This window comes from Mustela nigripes, chromosome 2 (assembly GCF_022355385.1).
Source record: "Mustela nigripes isolate SB6536 chromosome 2, MUSNIG.SB6536, whole genome shotgun sequence".
Taxonomy (NCBI): Eukaryota; Metazoa; Chordata; class Mammalia; order Carnivora; family Mustelidae; genus Mustela; species Mustela nigripes.
The window spans coordinates 208,149,936-208,167,480 of NC_081558.1; the positions used below are offsets into that span (position 1 = coordinate 208,149,936).

A 17,545-nucleotide genomic window follows, 5' to 3' on the forward strand; every position below is an offset into this window, starting at 1 on the left:
AATCAGGCAGTGTTTGATGCGAGGCTGTTCAGGAGTTGTTCAGACATTACCACTACATCTGAAAAAGTGGCCAAGTTAGAAGGTGAAACACTGACAGTAAAAGGTCAAGTCTGCCTCAGAGGAAAAGGAAGCATCAGATCACAATTCAAGAAACACTGACCAACCGGCCAAAATCTTTTCTCTGGCCTGAAACTTAGTTCCTTAAATTAGTGAATGTTTTTTCACTGAGTGAATTTGCCTTCTTCACAAGAACAATCTGTTTACAGCTTTTATATCATCAATCAAAAAGATAAAAAGCATTTATTCAGGTGGTCAGTCAAAAATACGGTTATTATTCTTAGTGGTTATTTATATAACAAGAGACCATTGGATAATCATTAAAATGAACTTTATTAACCTTATTAATACAGACAACATTTACAAACATAAGGCGTGGTGTGCTGAAATTCAGGATTTACTAGTGCTTTCTGATAACTTTACCTTTCTGTCATCCAATATTGAAAGTGGTTTCCTTTGTTTGTTTTTAATAGACATTTATTTTACTGGGGGAGAGAGAGCACAAGCAGGGGGAGCGGCAGGCAGAGGGAGAGGGAGAAGCGGGCTCCCCACCAAGCAGAGAGCCCGACGCGGGGCCCGATCCCAGGAACTTGGGATCATGACCTGTGCCAAAAGCAGATGCCCAACGACTGAACCACTCAGGCGCCCCAAAATGGTTTCCTTTGTATTATGTTGCTGCAATGCAACTTGGCGTCATGCATCTAATTCCCATTTTTTTTTTAAAGATTTTATTTATTTATTTGACAGATCATAAGCAGGCAGAGGGGCAAGCAGAGAGAGAGGAGGAAGCAGGCTCCCTGCTGAGCAGAAAGCCCGATTCGGGGCTCGATCCCAGGACCCTGGGATCATGACCTGAGCCTAAGGCAGAGGCTTTAACCCACTGAGCCACTCAGGTGCCCTCTAATTCCCATTCTTAACAAGATTCACAGAATCCTAGTCTTTTAAAATGTTTTATAACTATACTTCTTATTATGTAGCTACATTTCCTACTGGTCACAATTCTGTTTAGAGTAATAACATCACTGGAGAAGGCACATAACTCATTCAGTAAAATAATCACATGTAATACCAATTAATTACCCCATCACCTAAGCAGAAGGCCCTGACATTTCCTCGGAAGTTGCAGTTTTACTGAACCATCACGCACTTTACAAAATAATTTGTTCTTTCAAAATCAGAGTGGCAAGTACCCTTTTTGAACCACATCCATAAGCCCGCACTTGGAGTTCAATAAGGAAACAGATCTCCCTTTGAACACTTGGTGCTCTTCTAGTAGCCCAACTCTTCTAGTAGCCCAGCTCTTCTAGTAACTAACGCAATTACACAAACTTAAAAAAGTCAGATTTTTTTGAAAGTGGATGGAACACAACAATCTCACGAATGTCAATCTCTAGTCATTTGCCAAAAGTGCAAACTGGAGCAAAATTCAGACACCTTTTCATTCATGAAAGAGTTCCTTAGACCAGAAATTGGATCGCTACACTGAGATTTTCATACAGAAAAAGCCCCTGGGGAATCTGTAACATGACACAGAAAGGCTTCAGGTAGACTTAGCGATGAAGCCAGAAATGAAACCTCAAGTTTCCACTGAGCGCAAGGAGTTTTGTTTTTTTTTACCTCCAAAGATGCAGAAAATATACCCAAACTCTTTAAAAGTGGCCACTAGTAAATAAAATCTTAAAAAAAAAAAAAAAAAAAAAAAAAAAAGTGGCCACTAGAATCTACTTCTAGAACAGCTATATCAACAAGCTTGGCTGATGGATTTGTACAGCTAACATAATGAAGTTAGGCAAGAAAAAGTACAACTCGGGTATTTCGTGGTTTTTTGTTTTGTTTTGTTTTGATTCAGTTTCCACAAAGACGGTTTATAAAAAAAAGAAGAGTGCAATAAATCCATTAGGCTAATTTCCTGATTATAACATTTCCACCCGCATAAAGAATGTCCTGAAAGTCTTAGAACAATTGTAAGCTTTAATAACTCAGGGGTATGTATGTAGCAAGCTTGCAAAAAGACATTCATCATTTGAAAGTTTGCTTGCCTACAGTCCATTCCTTAGTTTTGTGACTTCTGATAATACTTTTTAAGGCTTGCTTGTTATAGTTGTTTGCTGCAGTAACTATGTTTGAAGATGGCAATAGCCAACTGTCTTTTGAGTTATTAGAGCTGAAAACTGCACCAAGACTTTCTGGAATGCCCTTTATATGACTCCCCTTCTGAGTCCTTGTCCTAATTCATTTCACCCATGACTGACATCTATACTCCAGAATGGGTTTTATTTCCTAGAGGTTCCCTTCTTTTCCTGCAACGTCCTCAGAGCAAAGCTGGTCAAATATGTCTCAGGCTCTGTTTCTTACAGCTTTCTCCCTCACGCATCCCTGGAGATGTGATTAGTTTTGAAAAAAGTACAGAGATTCAGAGTTCTCATCACTTGTGTTACCACAGTATATCTCAGCTTCTAAGAGTGACATCAGTACAACCGAAAATGGTTTGAGGCAGTACTGTGAATATTTAAGTGGTCATGTTTTAATAAATTTCCACACATTCATCCAGTTAAAAAAACCTGTCTTGACTTCAGGTGTTTTCTCCCTTTCTCCCCGATCAATGTTGTTTGGGTTTTTATTTGTGACTTCTTCTGCTCTTACAAGGCTCTCATATACTTCCTGGGCTCTGGCAATTTCTTTCTGTGCATCAAAATGGACTTTTTGCCAGGTCAGGAGGGGAACAATCAAATTAAAATCATTAATTCGCTTGTTTAGTTTTCTGATGTTTTCTTGAAACTGCTCACAAACTTGGGTCCACTGTTTCTGTTCAGTTGGTGTCATGGGGTTCCCAAGTTTTTTCCTGGATGCTAAGATCACCTCTCTGAGTTGATCAATGGTATCCTTTATTTCCTTTTGCATTAGGATCCATTCTGGTTGATATCCATTATCTATCAGTATTCTGTTCAGGTTGTGAGTCATGGGATCAATATATGAACAGCCAGAAAATTTTTTTAGAAGTTTTCCCTTCCCACTGAGGTTATCAAAGTCTCCTTTGGCCATTGACTCCTGAATGAGATCCTCTACTAAACGCTCTATAGCCTGAGTTATCTTTTGTTCTTTACTCTGCCTCACATCTTTAACAATTAAACTGTCCACGAAATACTGGCTTTGTAGCTTCTGCTTCTGATACTCCATGACTTGCTCAGTTGCACGGTCAGCTCGAAACTGCCTATACTGCTTCTCTCGTTGACTCGGAGTTCCAAAACCAATACCTTCAAAACTTAAATAATGCCGGTGTTGGGGTGTTTTGTATTTGAATTTGTCTTCTTCTTCCTCTGCTTCTTCAACTTTATTCTGTCGGGCATTTGTTTGTTCTAGCACGTGGGAAAGCACCTTCCGATAAGCTTCTTCGATCCTTACAAATGTTGCCGAATCCGCAGTATCAGAGCCACTGTCCGGATGGTATTGCTTGGCAAGCTTATGAAAAGATTCCCTGACATCATCCGCAGAGCAACCTTCATCCAGATTTAGCAGCCTATAATATTCTCGCATCTTCTTTTTGGATATATGAGTTGACACTGCTCTGTGTCTAATGACACCAAGATATGGGAGCATTTTCTGTCTATTAGATATCACTGGAACATTTATCAGATGAGACCTTAAGATTTGAGCCATTGTCACATACGTCATGTTCATAATCTTCCCAGTGATGGCCTACAAACGGACAACAAATAAAGAGTGAAGGAAGTTGTATTATCAGCAATCTCATGTTTTCAGCAATAAGGAAATTACAGGTACGATAAGGGGCGGTATATTTCTAATGCTGCTGCCAAATGTTTATAGCTATATTTCACATATGTTAGCAGAGAAATTGAAGTTGATGATGCTTAGTATTAACATATTGTGATATAATCTGGATTCTACTCCTCACTAAGCAACCACAGAATTTCAGAGCTGCAGGTTTTTAGAGATCTCATCCAGTCTGCCCATTTTAAGAGAAAATGTTGGTCCCCAAGATAAAGCAACATAACCCAGTCACAGAGCAAAGTGTAAGGAAAATGGTTAGGGTTAGGGCACAATAAGGTTTTGCTTAATTCTCTGTATCCCCAGCAAATTATCAACTTCATCACGGCCACTGCATCTTTAGTGTAAAACTGTCTTCATCATCTCGAGGGGTCTTCTCATGAAACTTACACACATGAAACAGAGAACAGGAGCAAGTATGTACGTAGCCTGACAGTAAACTGAATAGAAATCAAGTGTCCCAAAGCTCCCTACCTTACCAAGGAGATGTTTGCTACATGCTAGAAAACCGAGATGAAATCTGGGCCCTCCCGACACGTTAGCTGTTATTTCTTGAAACTCATGGTCTAGCAGAAGAGAACAACTTACAACTAGATAATGGCAATTAAATGCCAGAAGTGGTTTAATCAGAAGTGGGATTTTGACGTACAAACGCTAGAACCGAGCTCCTGGGGACTCCAAGTTTCTGGACAGTTGGGGTCAACGGCTTTATAGTTTGGATGGTGGAGGCTGAGCCCCGGGTGGCCAAGACCCGGCAGTGCTCAGTCCCGAGGGACACGCCCCGCTCCGCCCCCTACTCACCTTCACAGCCTTGGGAAGGGGCTTAGCGGCTCCCGCCCCCAAGCTGCGCCTCTGCGCATGCGTGCGCGGTCTTGCCCTTCGCTCTCCGCCGGTCTCCATGCGCAGGGGGAGTGTCTCCGCTGGACTAGACCATCTGTCGTCTTACCGTGAGGGGACCACAGTGGGTACAGAGGACAGAGTCGGACCTAATCGGGACAGAGGTCCTACTTTAACAGGGAACCCAGGAATCTCTCCTAAAATGAACTCTACCCTGGGGGACACAGGCGGGACGGCTCGGAAGGCTCCGCCCCGCCCCCACTCCCACCAGCAGCGGGCGTGGGGGTCCGGCCGATGGGGATTGTGGGAGATGTAGTTCGGGGGAAAGTGAGGCACGCGGCGGCCTTCGCCAGGTGCCTATGCCTTCCCGGGAGGAGGCGGCGGGCGGGGGAAGCGAAATGTGGCGGGGGCCGGAACCGGGGTGGGCATCCTCCATTGCAGGGTGTGGTGAGTGTAGGTTGGCAACCTTGAAGTCGCTGTGGTTCGGGGGCGACGGCCCTCGGTAACGTGCTTTTGGGAAGGGTCGACAAGGTCGTTTGCCCGAACAGGTCTAAACAGCCTCTTCCGGGTCTGCAGATGGGGCGCGAGCGCAGACCTGAACGTTCTGCCCCACCCAGAAGCGTCTCCCTGACCCGGGCGAGAAACCTGGTCTTCGTTAATTCAGCAACTACTTACTGGGCAGCTCGCCTAGCCAGGCGTTGGTAGGTAGGGGTTGAGGACAGTCGAGATCCAGATCAAAACAGGGGTCTCCTGGCTTTTGAGCTCAGCCACTGTCAAGGGGATTTCCTGTTTCCCCCTCCTGAACGGGGAGATGATTTTTTAAAAAAGAAAAAATAGAGAAAGGCAGAAAACTGCTTTTCTCTCTGTGTCTGTTTACCAGTAAAATAAGGGTACCAATAAATGGTAAGTGTATATTTAGCACTTTTTGTCAGCTGCTGTGCTAAGTGCTTCATGTATAATCTCTTTTAATCCTTACAACAGCCCTGTAAGTGTATTTTCCTCATTTTACGTACGATGAAATAATAATTGCATAAAACGCACTGAATTTTTGTGAGAGTTGCACAAGATATGTAAGCCACTTTGCAAAATGCCTGGCGCATTAAGCAATGTATTCTATTATGACTGTATTTCCTAAAAGGAGCCAGAAATAGGTTCTGGCCTTTCTAAACTTCTGAATGAGACAATGTAACAAGAAGTTGCTACCTCCTATGTAGTTGCACAGAGAAAGACTTAAATACGGATGCAGAGGGATTTCCTTATAAGCAAACAACGTAGAGTTCTGTGTGAAGCAAAGTAGTGTTTCTACAGAGCTAACTTTTCTGGCCAGCATCTTAAACACAGCATTAAAGTGGAAAAGAATGCAAAACACAGCTTTAAAAACTACTCATATATTTATAGCACTTTGCGTTTTGAAAGGACTCATCACAAATCTCATTTTGATGTTTGCACTTTAGCACTATGTAGTTAAGTGCCTTTTGTAAGTTACTAGAACTGTCAGTCAGTTTCTCTCAAAAAGTGTCAGTTTTATAGCATGATTGTGTACTTGTAGAAAGCGAATTGGAGTTGGCTGCTTAATCCAGTAGGAACACTTGCAGCTGCAAAATGCAAACCAGCTAACTGATTGGGGGAATTAACTTTTCTCATGTATAAGAAATATGAAGGCAGCCAGCTTTTGGGTATTGTATTGGGTTGCCACATTTGCTTTACCATTCTTTCCCTCTATATATGTGCCTTTTTAAAATTTTTTTTAAGATTTATTTATTTGACAGCACAAGTAGGCAGAGCAGCAGGTCGAAGGAGACGGAGAAGCAGGCTACCCACTGAACAAAGGACCCGATGCAGATCTTGATCTCCCGGGATTATGGGATCATGACCTGAGCAGAAGGCCAGTGCTTCACCGACTGAGACACCCAGGTGCCCCCCCTTTTTTTTTCTTTTTAAGATTTTATTTTTAGATAATCACTACATCCAGCGTAGGGCTTGAACTCAAAACCCTGAGATCAGGAATCTTGGGCTCCACCGACTGAGCCAGCCAGGTCCCCCAAAGGCTCTGTTTTAATCCACGTCTTTTTTCCTTCTCTTTTATTTGTTTATTCTGTGATAATTGCAAAGAAACTGATTTATTGCCCATAAGTTACCATAGTAACCAAAAAAATTACACTTCCTGAAGCTTGACTTGTGGTTCGGTCTGCATCTTAAAACCACATATTGTCCGATGACGCTTGCAAATGGTAACTTCTAGAGCTACAGTTCCTAGAACCACCATGAATATGCTTTCCTTTCTGGGTGCCATCTTTTTAAAAATTATTTTTCATTTTTCTGTTTTTATTTTAAGTAGGCTCCACACCCAGGGTGGGGCTTGAATTCAAGACCCTGAGATGAAGAGTTGCATGTTGTATTGACAGCCAGCCAGGCACCCCTCTGGGTGCCATCTTCATTCATTTCTGTTTGCTGAAGAAGGAGTTTGATGCTGGGGTGTCTTGGTGGCTCAGTCAGTTAAGAGTCTGCCTTCAGCTCAGGTCATGATCCTGCCATCCAGGGTGGATCCCCACGTCAGGTTCCCTGCCTGCCTCCCTGTGCTTCTGCCTGCCCTCTGGTGAGGTCATACTGGATCATTTGGTCCGAGCTGTTCTCCATGGAAGAGCGCAGGAAATGAGTATGTAAATCTAGTTTGTTACCCAAACTTCTTTTGAAGGTGCCCTTCCTGATTAAATAGCATTTCTTACATTAAATGAAATGAAAGAATCGCATAATTTCTGTTCTTTCCTTGACAGCGCGGTTTAATTATCTACTCTGGGAGATATCCATAGTGAGTGAGTGTTTCTGTCTTTGTTCTTAGGAAGTACATGTTGAAATATTTATGGAGAAAGGGATATGATGTCTGCAAATTACTCTCCAGTGACTTAGAAATAAATGCATGTACAGGGCAAGGGAGAAAGAACAAACAATAAACCAGATGGAGTGAAATGTTATTCGGAAAATCTGGGGAAAGATGATTTGGAAGGTTTTTGTATTACAACTATTCTGCTTAGGCACTTTTTAACTTTTTAAAAAGAATTTATTCATAATTGCCAGAAATTGGAAGGAACCAAGATGTCCTTCAGCAAATGAAACTGTGGTTTGTACATACAATAAAATATCATTCAGTGATAAAAAGTAATTGAGCTGTCAGGCCTCGAAAAGACAAGGAAGAGGGGCACCTAGGTGGCTCAGTGGGTTAAAGCCTCTGCCTTCGACTCAGGTCATGGTCTCAGGGTTCTGGGATCAAGCCCTACTTCGGGCTCTCGGCTCAGCAGGGAGCCTACTTCCCCCTCTCTCTCTGCCTGTCTCTCTGCCTACTTGTGATCTCTGTCTGTGTCAAATAAATAAATAAAGCCTTAAAAAAAAAAAAGAAAAGAAAAGGAAGAACCTTAAATGCATATTGCTGAGTGAAAGAAACTGATCTGAAAAGGCTCTATATATGATTCTAACTATATAAAACTATAAAAATCATTTTAAGAAATCAGTAGATTAAAGATAGGCAAAAAGGACTTGACTAGACATCTCTCCAAAGAAGGTATTCGAAGGGCCACAAGTAATCGCAGAGAAGCTCAGCACCACTGATCCTGGTGAAAGGAAATCAAACCCACAGTGAGTTAGCACCTCACACGCATTAGGACAGCGGCTATCAGACAGAACAAAACAAAATAACAAGTGGTGAGGATGTGGAGAAGCTGGAGCCCTTAAGAGAAAATAAAATGGGGGAAACATTTTTTTTTTAAAGATTTTATTTATTTATTTGACAGAGATCACAAGTAGGCAGAGAGGCAGGCAGAGAGAGGAGGAAGCAGGCTCCCGCTGAGCAGAGAGCCTGATGCGGGGCTCGATCCCAGGACCCTGGAATCAGGATCCAGGCCCAAAGCAGAGGCTTTAACCCACTGAGCCACCCAGGTGCCCCGGGGGAAACATTTTTGATGGTCACAGTTGCCCAAAGCTACACAGCTTGTGGCAGACCTTCCTTCCTTCCTCCCTCCCTCTCTCTCTCTCTCTTTCTTTCAGATTTTATTTATTCATTTGTCAGAGAGGGAGCACAGGCAGGAGAAGCAGCATGTAGAGGGAGAAGCAGTCCCGATGCAGGACTGGTGGATCCTAAGACCCTGATGTGAAACTCAATCCCAAGACCCTGTGATCATGACCTGAGCCAAAGGCAGAAACTCAATTGACTGAGTCACCCAGGCGCCCCAGTGGCAGATTTTTCTGCCGGTCTAAATCTGCAGATTTGATCTGCAGAGTTAGTGCAAGATTTTTCCTATATCCTTCCCAACCCAGAGGGCAGACATGCTGCAAAAGGGAAAGAAAGTGTTAAAAGAGTATTTGCATATTGGTTTGGCATATAGCTTTCTAAAATAACACCCTCAGTTCCGGAAGGAATTTATTTCAGAATGGAGTTAGTAGCACCAGACCTTTGTTAAGTCATTTACTAGATTTTGAAATGTATTATTTGTGTCCAAATCAGCTGACAAAAGTGCCAAGAACAAGAAATCATTTCCCAGCAACACTCTTGGGAGCTCTGTGCCTGTGTCGTCTGGCCCCCTGGCAGGCCTGAGCCCTCCTCTTCATTTCGTAAAGTAATCAGTGAAAAAATGGACATTTCAGGGGCACGTGGGTGGCTCAGTCAATTAAGCGGCTGCCTTTGGCTCAGGTCATGATCCCAGGGTCCTGGGATTAGGCCCTGCTGGGCGGGTCTCTGCTTCTCCCTAGCCCTCTGCCCCTCCCCCCTGCTTATGCTCTCTCTCTTGCTCTCAAATAAATAAAATCTTTCTTAAAAATGGTTATTTCATTAAAGATGTTTTAGAGGACACAGAAGGGAGGGTTCCATTCAAAGCCACCAAGCAGAATTTCCTAAAAGTTGCGAGGAGCCATCTGTCCTGTCCCAGGCCCAGTCAGGTGCCGTATACCTCTCGTCTCCTTTCTCCCTGCCTTGTCTTCTCGAAAACGCACTCGGAGTTTCAGCACTTCGTGCAGAAAACAGAAGCACGGAAGTTTGCCACTTCACTCAGGCTTTCAAGGATCATTTATCTTCAACTGGGTACCTTGCAAGCATGTGTTTATGTGCTGATATCTGTCCCATTCCTGATGCCAAGTGGTTTATCAAAGAAAAATACAAATCAATTTCTTTCTCTTCTCTAGGCCCAGAAATTCTCTAGGCCCTAAAATTCTGCTAGTAAGAAAAACAAGATCTTGGGGCGCCTGGGTGGCTCAGTGGGTTAAGCCTCTGCCTTCGGCTCAGGTCATATCTCAGGGTCCTGGGATTGAGCCCCGCGTCTGGCTCTCTGCTCAGCGGTGAGCCTGCTTCCCCCTCTCTGTCTGCCTCTCTGCCTGCTTGTGATCTATCTCTCTCTGTCAAATAAATAAATAAAATCTTAAAAAAAAAAAAAGAAAAAAAAGATCTTTTTCTCCAAACCATTAACATAATAAAAATACACAAAGTGGCAATGACAGAATGTTCTTAATAAATTGGCCATTTAGGGACGCCTGGGTGGCTCAGTCAGTTAAGCCTCTGCCTTTGGCTCAGGTGATGATCCCAGAGTTCTGGGATGGAGCCCCACATCGGGCTGTCTGCTCAGCGGGGAGCCTGCTTCCTCCTCTCTCTCTGCTGCCTCTCTGCCTGCTTGTGATCTCTCTGTCAAATAAATAAATAAAATCTTAAATAAATAAATTGGCCATTTAAAAGGCCATGCTCAGCATAAGAACGCGTCACACAAACTTTAGGATCTTGATTACCTCTGAAAATCTTAGAAGGAGTCCAAGATTTTCACTTGAATCACTATAATAGCAAACAAAATTAAAAAAATAAAAATAAAGGGGGAGGGAGCAAGTAACTGCAGGCGATCGGAAATGTAAATTATGAAACATCCCTCACTCTGCAGCCTGTAAAAAGAATGAACCCGATCTCTAGGTATAGTCATGGAAAGGTGGCCAGTGTATTTTCTGAATAAATATATTTTGCTAAATTATATTTGGAAAAGGATGAGTCAATTTGCACTCCATCCTATCCAGGAATACCTGTTACTCTACATCCTTGATGACACAGTGGCTTAGTAATCAGAACAACAGGTGATGGCGAGTGTTAGGAGAAATCCCAAACCCTCACATACTGCTGGTGAGAAGGTAAAATGGAACAACTCCTTTAGAAAACAGCTTGCGAGGGGTGCCTGGTGGCTCAGTGGGTTAAGCCTCTGCCTCGGGTTCAGGTCACTATCTCAGGGTCCTGGGATCAAGCCCCCACATCGAGCTCTCTGCTCAGGGGGGAGCCTGCTTCCCCCCCCCCCCCGCCTGCTTCTCTGCCTACTTGTGATCTCTCTCTCTGTCAAATAAATAAATGAATAAAATATTAAAGGAAAGAAAAAAACAGTTTGCGAGTGCCCAAAAGTTAAAACATGGAGTTGTCACATGACTCAGCAGTTCCCCCTCCTGGGTGTATACTGAAAGGAACTGGAAATCTATTTCCACATGTATTTAACTGTTCATAGCAGCATTATTTATGATGGCCAAAAAGCAGATATAACCCATGTGCCTATCAACCGAAGAATGGATAAATGTGCCATATGCACACAACAGATTATTACAACATCATGAAAAAGTATAAAGTGCTGAGACACATCACAACATGGATGGACCCTGGAAACATGCTACGTGAAGAAGCCAGATAGTAACGATGAGTGAGTGAGTGCTAGTAGACCAGGGTCTCCTTTTGGAGTAATGAAAATGTTCTGGAAGTAGGTAGTGGTTATTGTTGCACAACCTTGTCACTATTGTAGAAATCACTGAATTGTATTTCAACAGTTGAATTTGATAGTATGAATTCTATCTCAATGGAAAATCAAAGTGTCTGTATTTTTATGTTAAGAAATTGGGAGTACAGTGTAACTGTCCCTCAGAACAATGTATTACTTAAAATATAACCCATGAGAAATTCTACTAGTTACCAAGCATGTTTAGATACAGCCTTAAGAAAAACATACACTGGCAACAGGCCTCTGGGGCAGAGGATGATGTGCGTCCTTGTAGCTGGGGATGCGGGCTCGCTCAGGACGGAACGCCGCCTGCTGCTTTTTTCCGTTCTTGCCTTCCCCGGAGACACCCGTGGCTAATTAGACAGAGCCCTTTGAATGTGTTTGATCAACTATAAACTTGATGCTGCTTGACCAGATAGATTTTGCTTTCCTTCTTGTTTATCTACAAGAAATATGATTAATGTATAGCCTTCTTCGGCTCCTTTGTTGGTTACTGTCTATATCTAATAAATACGGGACTGAGGAGTTGTTTGGGGTGACAGTCTTTAGTTTTTCCTTTTTTTTTTTTTAAAGATTTTTATTTATTTATTTGACAGAGATCACAAGTAGGCAGAGAGGCAGGCAGAGGGAGAGAGGGGAAGCAGGCTCCCTGCTGAGCAGGGAGCCAGATGTGGGGCTCCATCCCAGGACCCTGAGATCATGACCTGAGCCGAAGACAGAGGCTTTAACCCTCTGAGCCACCCAGGCACCCGGCGACAAAATCTTTTCTACTGTTGTCCCCTGCTTCCACTCTCTTGCAGGTGACTTGTTTGTGCCTCATTCTCCCGGGTGCCTTCAGGAAGTGGCAGTACAGTTGGCATTTTGTTTATATTTAATATTTAATAAAGTTTAATATTTAGAAATTCATACCTAATAAAATCTTATGGCAGTCATAAGTTATCATTGAAAATGTGTACCCAAGTGATTTAGACTTTGATTTAAAATTGAAATCTTCCTGGGGTGACTGGGTGGCCCAGTGGGTTAAGCATTTACCTTTGGCTCAGGTCCTGATCCCGGAGTTGGGGGATGGAGCTCCCCCATGGGCTCCCTGCCCAGCGAGGGGCCTGCTTCTCTCTCTGCCCCTCACCCAACTCGTGCTCCCTTTCTCTCACGCAGGTGCACACTCTCTCTCAAAAAAATAAAATCTTTTTAAAAAATTGAAATCTTCCTCAATTTATATGTTATCAACACATCTGATAGAATTTTAGCCATCAACTTAAAATTTTTGAAGGTATAAAAGTAATTCTTGGGGCACCTGGATGGCTCAGTGGGTTAAGCCTCTGCTTTCGACTCAAGTCCTGATCCCAGGGTCCTGGGATCAAGTCCTGCATCAGGCGCCCTGCTCAGCGGGGAGCCTGCTTCCCCCGCCTCTCTCTCTGCCTGCCTCTCTGCCTACTTGTGATCTCCCTCTGTCAAATAAATAAATAAAATCTTTAAAAAAAAATTATTTGAAAAAAATTCTCAGAGAATTCTTCAGTCAGATAATAAAAGTATTGCGAAGGCAAAGCAAGCATTGCAAACTTAAAATTCAGCCTCAAGTGTGTTCATGTGTCAGTGGAGTCAACTATTAACCAAAGTCCCCTTCACAGCAATGGTTAATGTTTACTAAGAAATAGGGTTGCCTGGCGGGCTCAGTCAGTGGGGTGGAGCAGGCGGCTCTTGCTCTTGGGGTCGTGAGTTCGAGCCCCATGTTGGGCTCAGGGATTACTTAAAAAAAAGTAAAATAAAAAAAAATAGGGGTGCCTGGGTGGCTCAGTCAGTCATTAAGTGTCTGTCTTCTGCTCAGGTTATGATACCAGGGTCCTGGGATCAAGTCCTGCATCAGGCTCCCTGCTTGGCGGGAAGCCTGCTTCTCCCTCTCCTACTCCCCCACTCTGTTCCCTCTCTTGCTATGTCTCTCTGTTAAATAAATAAATAAAGTCTTTGAAAAAAACAAGATCTGTAAGCTGAGTTTTGAATGTGTAACTTTAACAAACTGAATAGTAGTTTTAAAAAGCAAAAACGCCTGAAAATTCTCTCATCCCTGCCCCCTCCTTGGCTAAGGCAGGAGTAGCAGCTGCTGTGCACCCTTGTGGAGATAATCAACGCTGGAGAATGCCCTTGGGAGGGCGCCTGGGAGCTCAGTCGGTTAGCGGTCTGTCTTCAGGGCTCGGGTCATGATCCCAGGGTCCTGGGATCGGGCCCCATGTTGGGGTTCTTGCTCAGTGCAGAGTCTGCTTCTCCCTCTCCCTATGCCCCCTTCCCCAACTCGTGCTCACTCACGCTCTGTCAAATAAATGAATAAAATCTTTAAAAAAAGAAAAAAAGGGAATGCCCTTGGGATGCCTGGGTGGTGCATTTGGTTAAGCATCTGATTTTATTTTTTTTTTTCTTAAAGATTGTATTTATTTGACAGAGATCACAAGAAGGCAGAGAGGCAGGCAGAGGGAGAGAGCCCCATGTGGGGCTCGATCCCAGGACCCCGAGATCATGACCCGAGCCAAAGGCAGAGCCTTGAATCCATTGAGCCACCCAGGTGCCCCAAGCATCTGACTCTTGATTGGGGCTCAGGTCGAGATCTCGGGGTTGTGATATCAAGCCCCACGTGGGACTCCATGCTCAGTGGAGAGACTGCCCGAGAGTCTCCCTCCGCCCCTGTCCCACCCCCTCCCGCCCTCTAACTCTCCCTGCTTCTCTTTCAAAAAACAAAAACCACCACCACCACCAACAACAACAACAAAAAACCTCAAAAACAAAAAGAGTGCATGTTACTCCCATTTCCCTTTAATATACAAATGGGAGCGCAGTACACCTACACACCTTCCTTTAGCCTTCTCACTTAACAGCATATATTGATCCGAAAAAATCCCAACATTCTTTTGAAGAAAATAATATTTGCAGAGGACTCCCACAGCGTTTACGCTCCCTTATTCAGCATGATCTCTGCCAACAGTCAAGCCTGGATGGCAGTCAGGCTGGCTCTTCTAGTGGCCAGAAGATGCCCCCTGCAGTCGTGGCTCTCTGTCCCAGAAGGGCCACCTGAAAACGCACTAATTTGGGGAGGAGATAATAGACGTCAAGAGCTGCATTGTTTTTCCCCTCCCCAAATTTGAATGTTAAACTTCTAACCCCCCAGTACCTTAGTATGTAGGAAATAATTAAAGGAGCAATTAAGTTAACATAAGGCTATTGGGGTGCCCCCTAATCCAAGCTAACTGGTGTCCTTAGGAGAGGAGGAAGTGTGGACACACACAGGGGCACCGGGGAATGCCTGGGCGCAACAGGCTAGGCGAGAACGCAGTGAGGAGGTGACCTCAGAAACCTTGATCTTGAACATCCAACCTCCAGAACGGTGAGAGAAGAATTTCTGGATAAGCCCCTATCTGCGGTCTTCTGTTCCAGGAGTGTGAGCAGACAAATATCCGGGTTGTGTGATCCTCACACGTTTGTTCAGTGGACTCGAGGAATTTGTGTTCCCCAAACTGTGACCGGCCAGATGGAAAACTTGAAAAGGAAGGGGAGGCTTTACTGTCCTGTTTCCTCTGGCTGGACGTGTAGATCTGGCTTCTGGCGGACACTGCCTCCTTCTCTCCTTCTCCAGGGCTTTCTGGGGAGCCTGCCTGGGGCCCCAGAGCCTCCCGCGCAAGGGGATGGATGTCAGATGTGGGCTTTTCTGGCTTGCTGAAAGGTGCGTGATGGGGTGGCGGGAGCTATTTCTACCTCGGCCTCTAAGAGGAGAAAGGAGCCAGAAACTTATTTCCTGTTCCTTGAGACCCCCTTCTCCCAGCTTCGGTGGCAGCCCTCTCTCCTGGGCCTGCCACCGCACTGTTGGTGCATTTTCAGGTTCCTTTGAAGACCTTTCTCTCACTTGATTGCTAAGCATGCTAGGGCTCTGAAGCTCTGTGACTTGTGCACTCTGATGACCTAAATCATCTACACTCGCCTACCCACTCAGTCCCAGTGCCTGAACTCTGTCTCTGAGCTAAGGAGCTAGGAGTGTGATCCAAGCAGTCAGGCTCGATTCCCTGAAGGTTCAAAGCAATCCCACCTCTCTCGAACAAAATTCCCTCATTTTGCAAAAGAAAGGCACGCCTTGCATACATCCCGAATCTTACTAGGGTTCTCTGAACACCCTCAGGGCACCAAACAAATGCGCAATTGAAAAGGCTGATTTGCTGCGGATGCTAAGAAAGCAAGATAAATCCTTTAAACTGGAAGGTTTTCAATACTTGGCTTTCAACAAAAATGAAGGGAGACGGATTAGATCTGTCAGCTGAATATTTAATTTAAAATGATTTTTTGGCAATAGATCTTATTTTGTTTCTGCACCTAACTGAAGCAGTCAAGGGATTGAGTGATACTGTGATAACAAAACAATTTTTTTTCCCCTGTAAGAGTTTGTGGAGTTTCGTGATGCAGAAAAATTTAAAATGCAGGTTGACTGTGAGTGCCCACGAACACTTCAATGCATGAATTTTTTTTTTTAAGATTTTATTTATTCATTTGACAGACAGAGATCACAAGTATGCAGAGAGGCAGGCAGAGAGAGAGGAGGAAGCAGGCTCCCTGCCCAGCAGAGAGCCTGATGCGGGGCTCGATCCCAGGACCCTGGGATCATGACCTGAGCCGAAAGCAGAGGCCTTAACCCACTGAGCCACCCAGGTGCCCCTGCATGAATTTTTTTTTAAATTAAATTGATTGGAAATACTGAAATTTTCATGCTTTTATGGCAATGCTTAGGATACAGGTGGGACTGAGGAATTAGCATCTGTACTAAAGTCACCTGCGAGGATTACCAGGTTAAGAATTACCAGGTTAAAAATGGAGGATTGAGGATTAGGATTGCCGTTCAGACAAACAGATTTTATTTTATTTTACTTTAATTTTTTAAGATTTTATTTATTTGGGGCGCCTGGGTGGCTCAGTGGGTTAAGCCTCTGCCTTCGGCTCAGGTCATGATCTCAGGGTCCTGGGATTGAGCCCCACATCGGGCTCCCTGCTGAGCAGGCAGCCTGCTTCCTCCTCTCTCTCTGCCTGCCTCTCTGCCTACTTGTGATCTGTCAAATAAATAAATGAAATTTAAAAAAAAATATTTTATTTATTTCACAGAGAGAGACACAGAGAGAGAAGGAACACAAGCAGGGAGTGTGGGAGAGGGAGAAACAGGCTTCCCTTCTCAGGTCAGCAGGGAGCCTGACCTGAGCGGAAGGCAGATGCTTAACAACTGAGCTGATGAAGTTCTAGAACATAGGTGAGGTTCGGTGGGGTGAGGTCTGGGCAGATGAGAAAGAAAGAATTCTTGAGACATCTTTGGTGCAGAATGGTGGCTTATTAAAGCACGGGGACAGAACCCGTGGGCAAGAAGAGCTGCTGCCCTGGGGATGTGAGGAGTGGTCCATTATATACTTGTAAATTGGGGCGGGGATTAGGGGGTGATGTAAGTCTCTAAGGAATTTTGGAAGCAAGGTTTCTAGACCTTGAGGGGCTAGCAATTATCTGGGGGAAAAGGTTATTCATTACCAGTAATAAAACCTTCCTGAGAGACCCTTTAGATGTGTATCAGTGGGCCATATGCTTGGGAATGCTTGTCGACAGTATCTTGGCGGTTTAGAGATAAAGTTTCCTAAAGGAATTGTTAAAGTAGACTTATAGGATCCTGGTTGGGGGTAGGGGGTCAGCCAGGCTAGGATTGTCCTTTGCCCTTAGCAAAGCCTCAAGGTGAGGGTAGTTGAGTCCCTACAGGAGAGTCACTCTGCCTGTTTTAAGGGCTTGTCAGTAAATCAGGAAATTTAGTAATTTTCCTCCTGATGAGGGAGCAGGAGGCCGGCTGAGGACACAGCAAAAGCCGGCGCCTTGCACCCCCTCTTCACCCGCTCCCCTCCATGTGTGTGGCATTCCTCAGGCACCCCGGACTGCCATAAAACGATAAATGGTTAACTTGCAGGGATCGCAATCCTGCAGAACAGGAATCTCCCTTGCTCTACAAGATGTCCTAGAGACCTAAACAGGGAGGTTACCTTATCAATAGCACAAATTTCCAGAGGCAAATAACTCTTGGTTCCTGAAGCCCT

General features: G+C 44.3%; 1 protein-coding gene across 1 annotated transcript; it reads right to left on the reverse strand.

Moving 5' to 3' along the window:
* Nucleotides 1–371: 371 nt before the first annotated feature.
* Nucleotides 372–4,770, reverse strand: DNAJC28 (DnaJ heat shock protein family (Hsp40) member C28). Its single transcript, XM_059388219.1, has 2 exons — nt 4,645–4,770; nt 372–3,753 (listed from the first exon to the last, which is right to left on the reverse strand). The coding sequence occupies exons 1-2, from the start codon at nt 4,741–4,743 to the stop codon at nt 2,575–2,577; spliced, it is 1,278 nt and encodes a 425-aa protein (XP_059244202.1). The 5' UTR covers nt 4,744–4,770; the 3' UTR covers nt 372–2,574.
* Between the last annotated feature and the right edge of the window lie 12,775 nt (nt 4,771–17,545).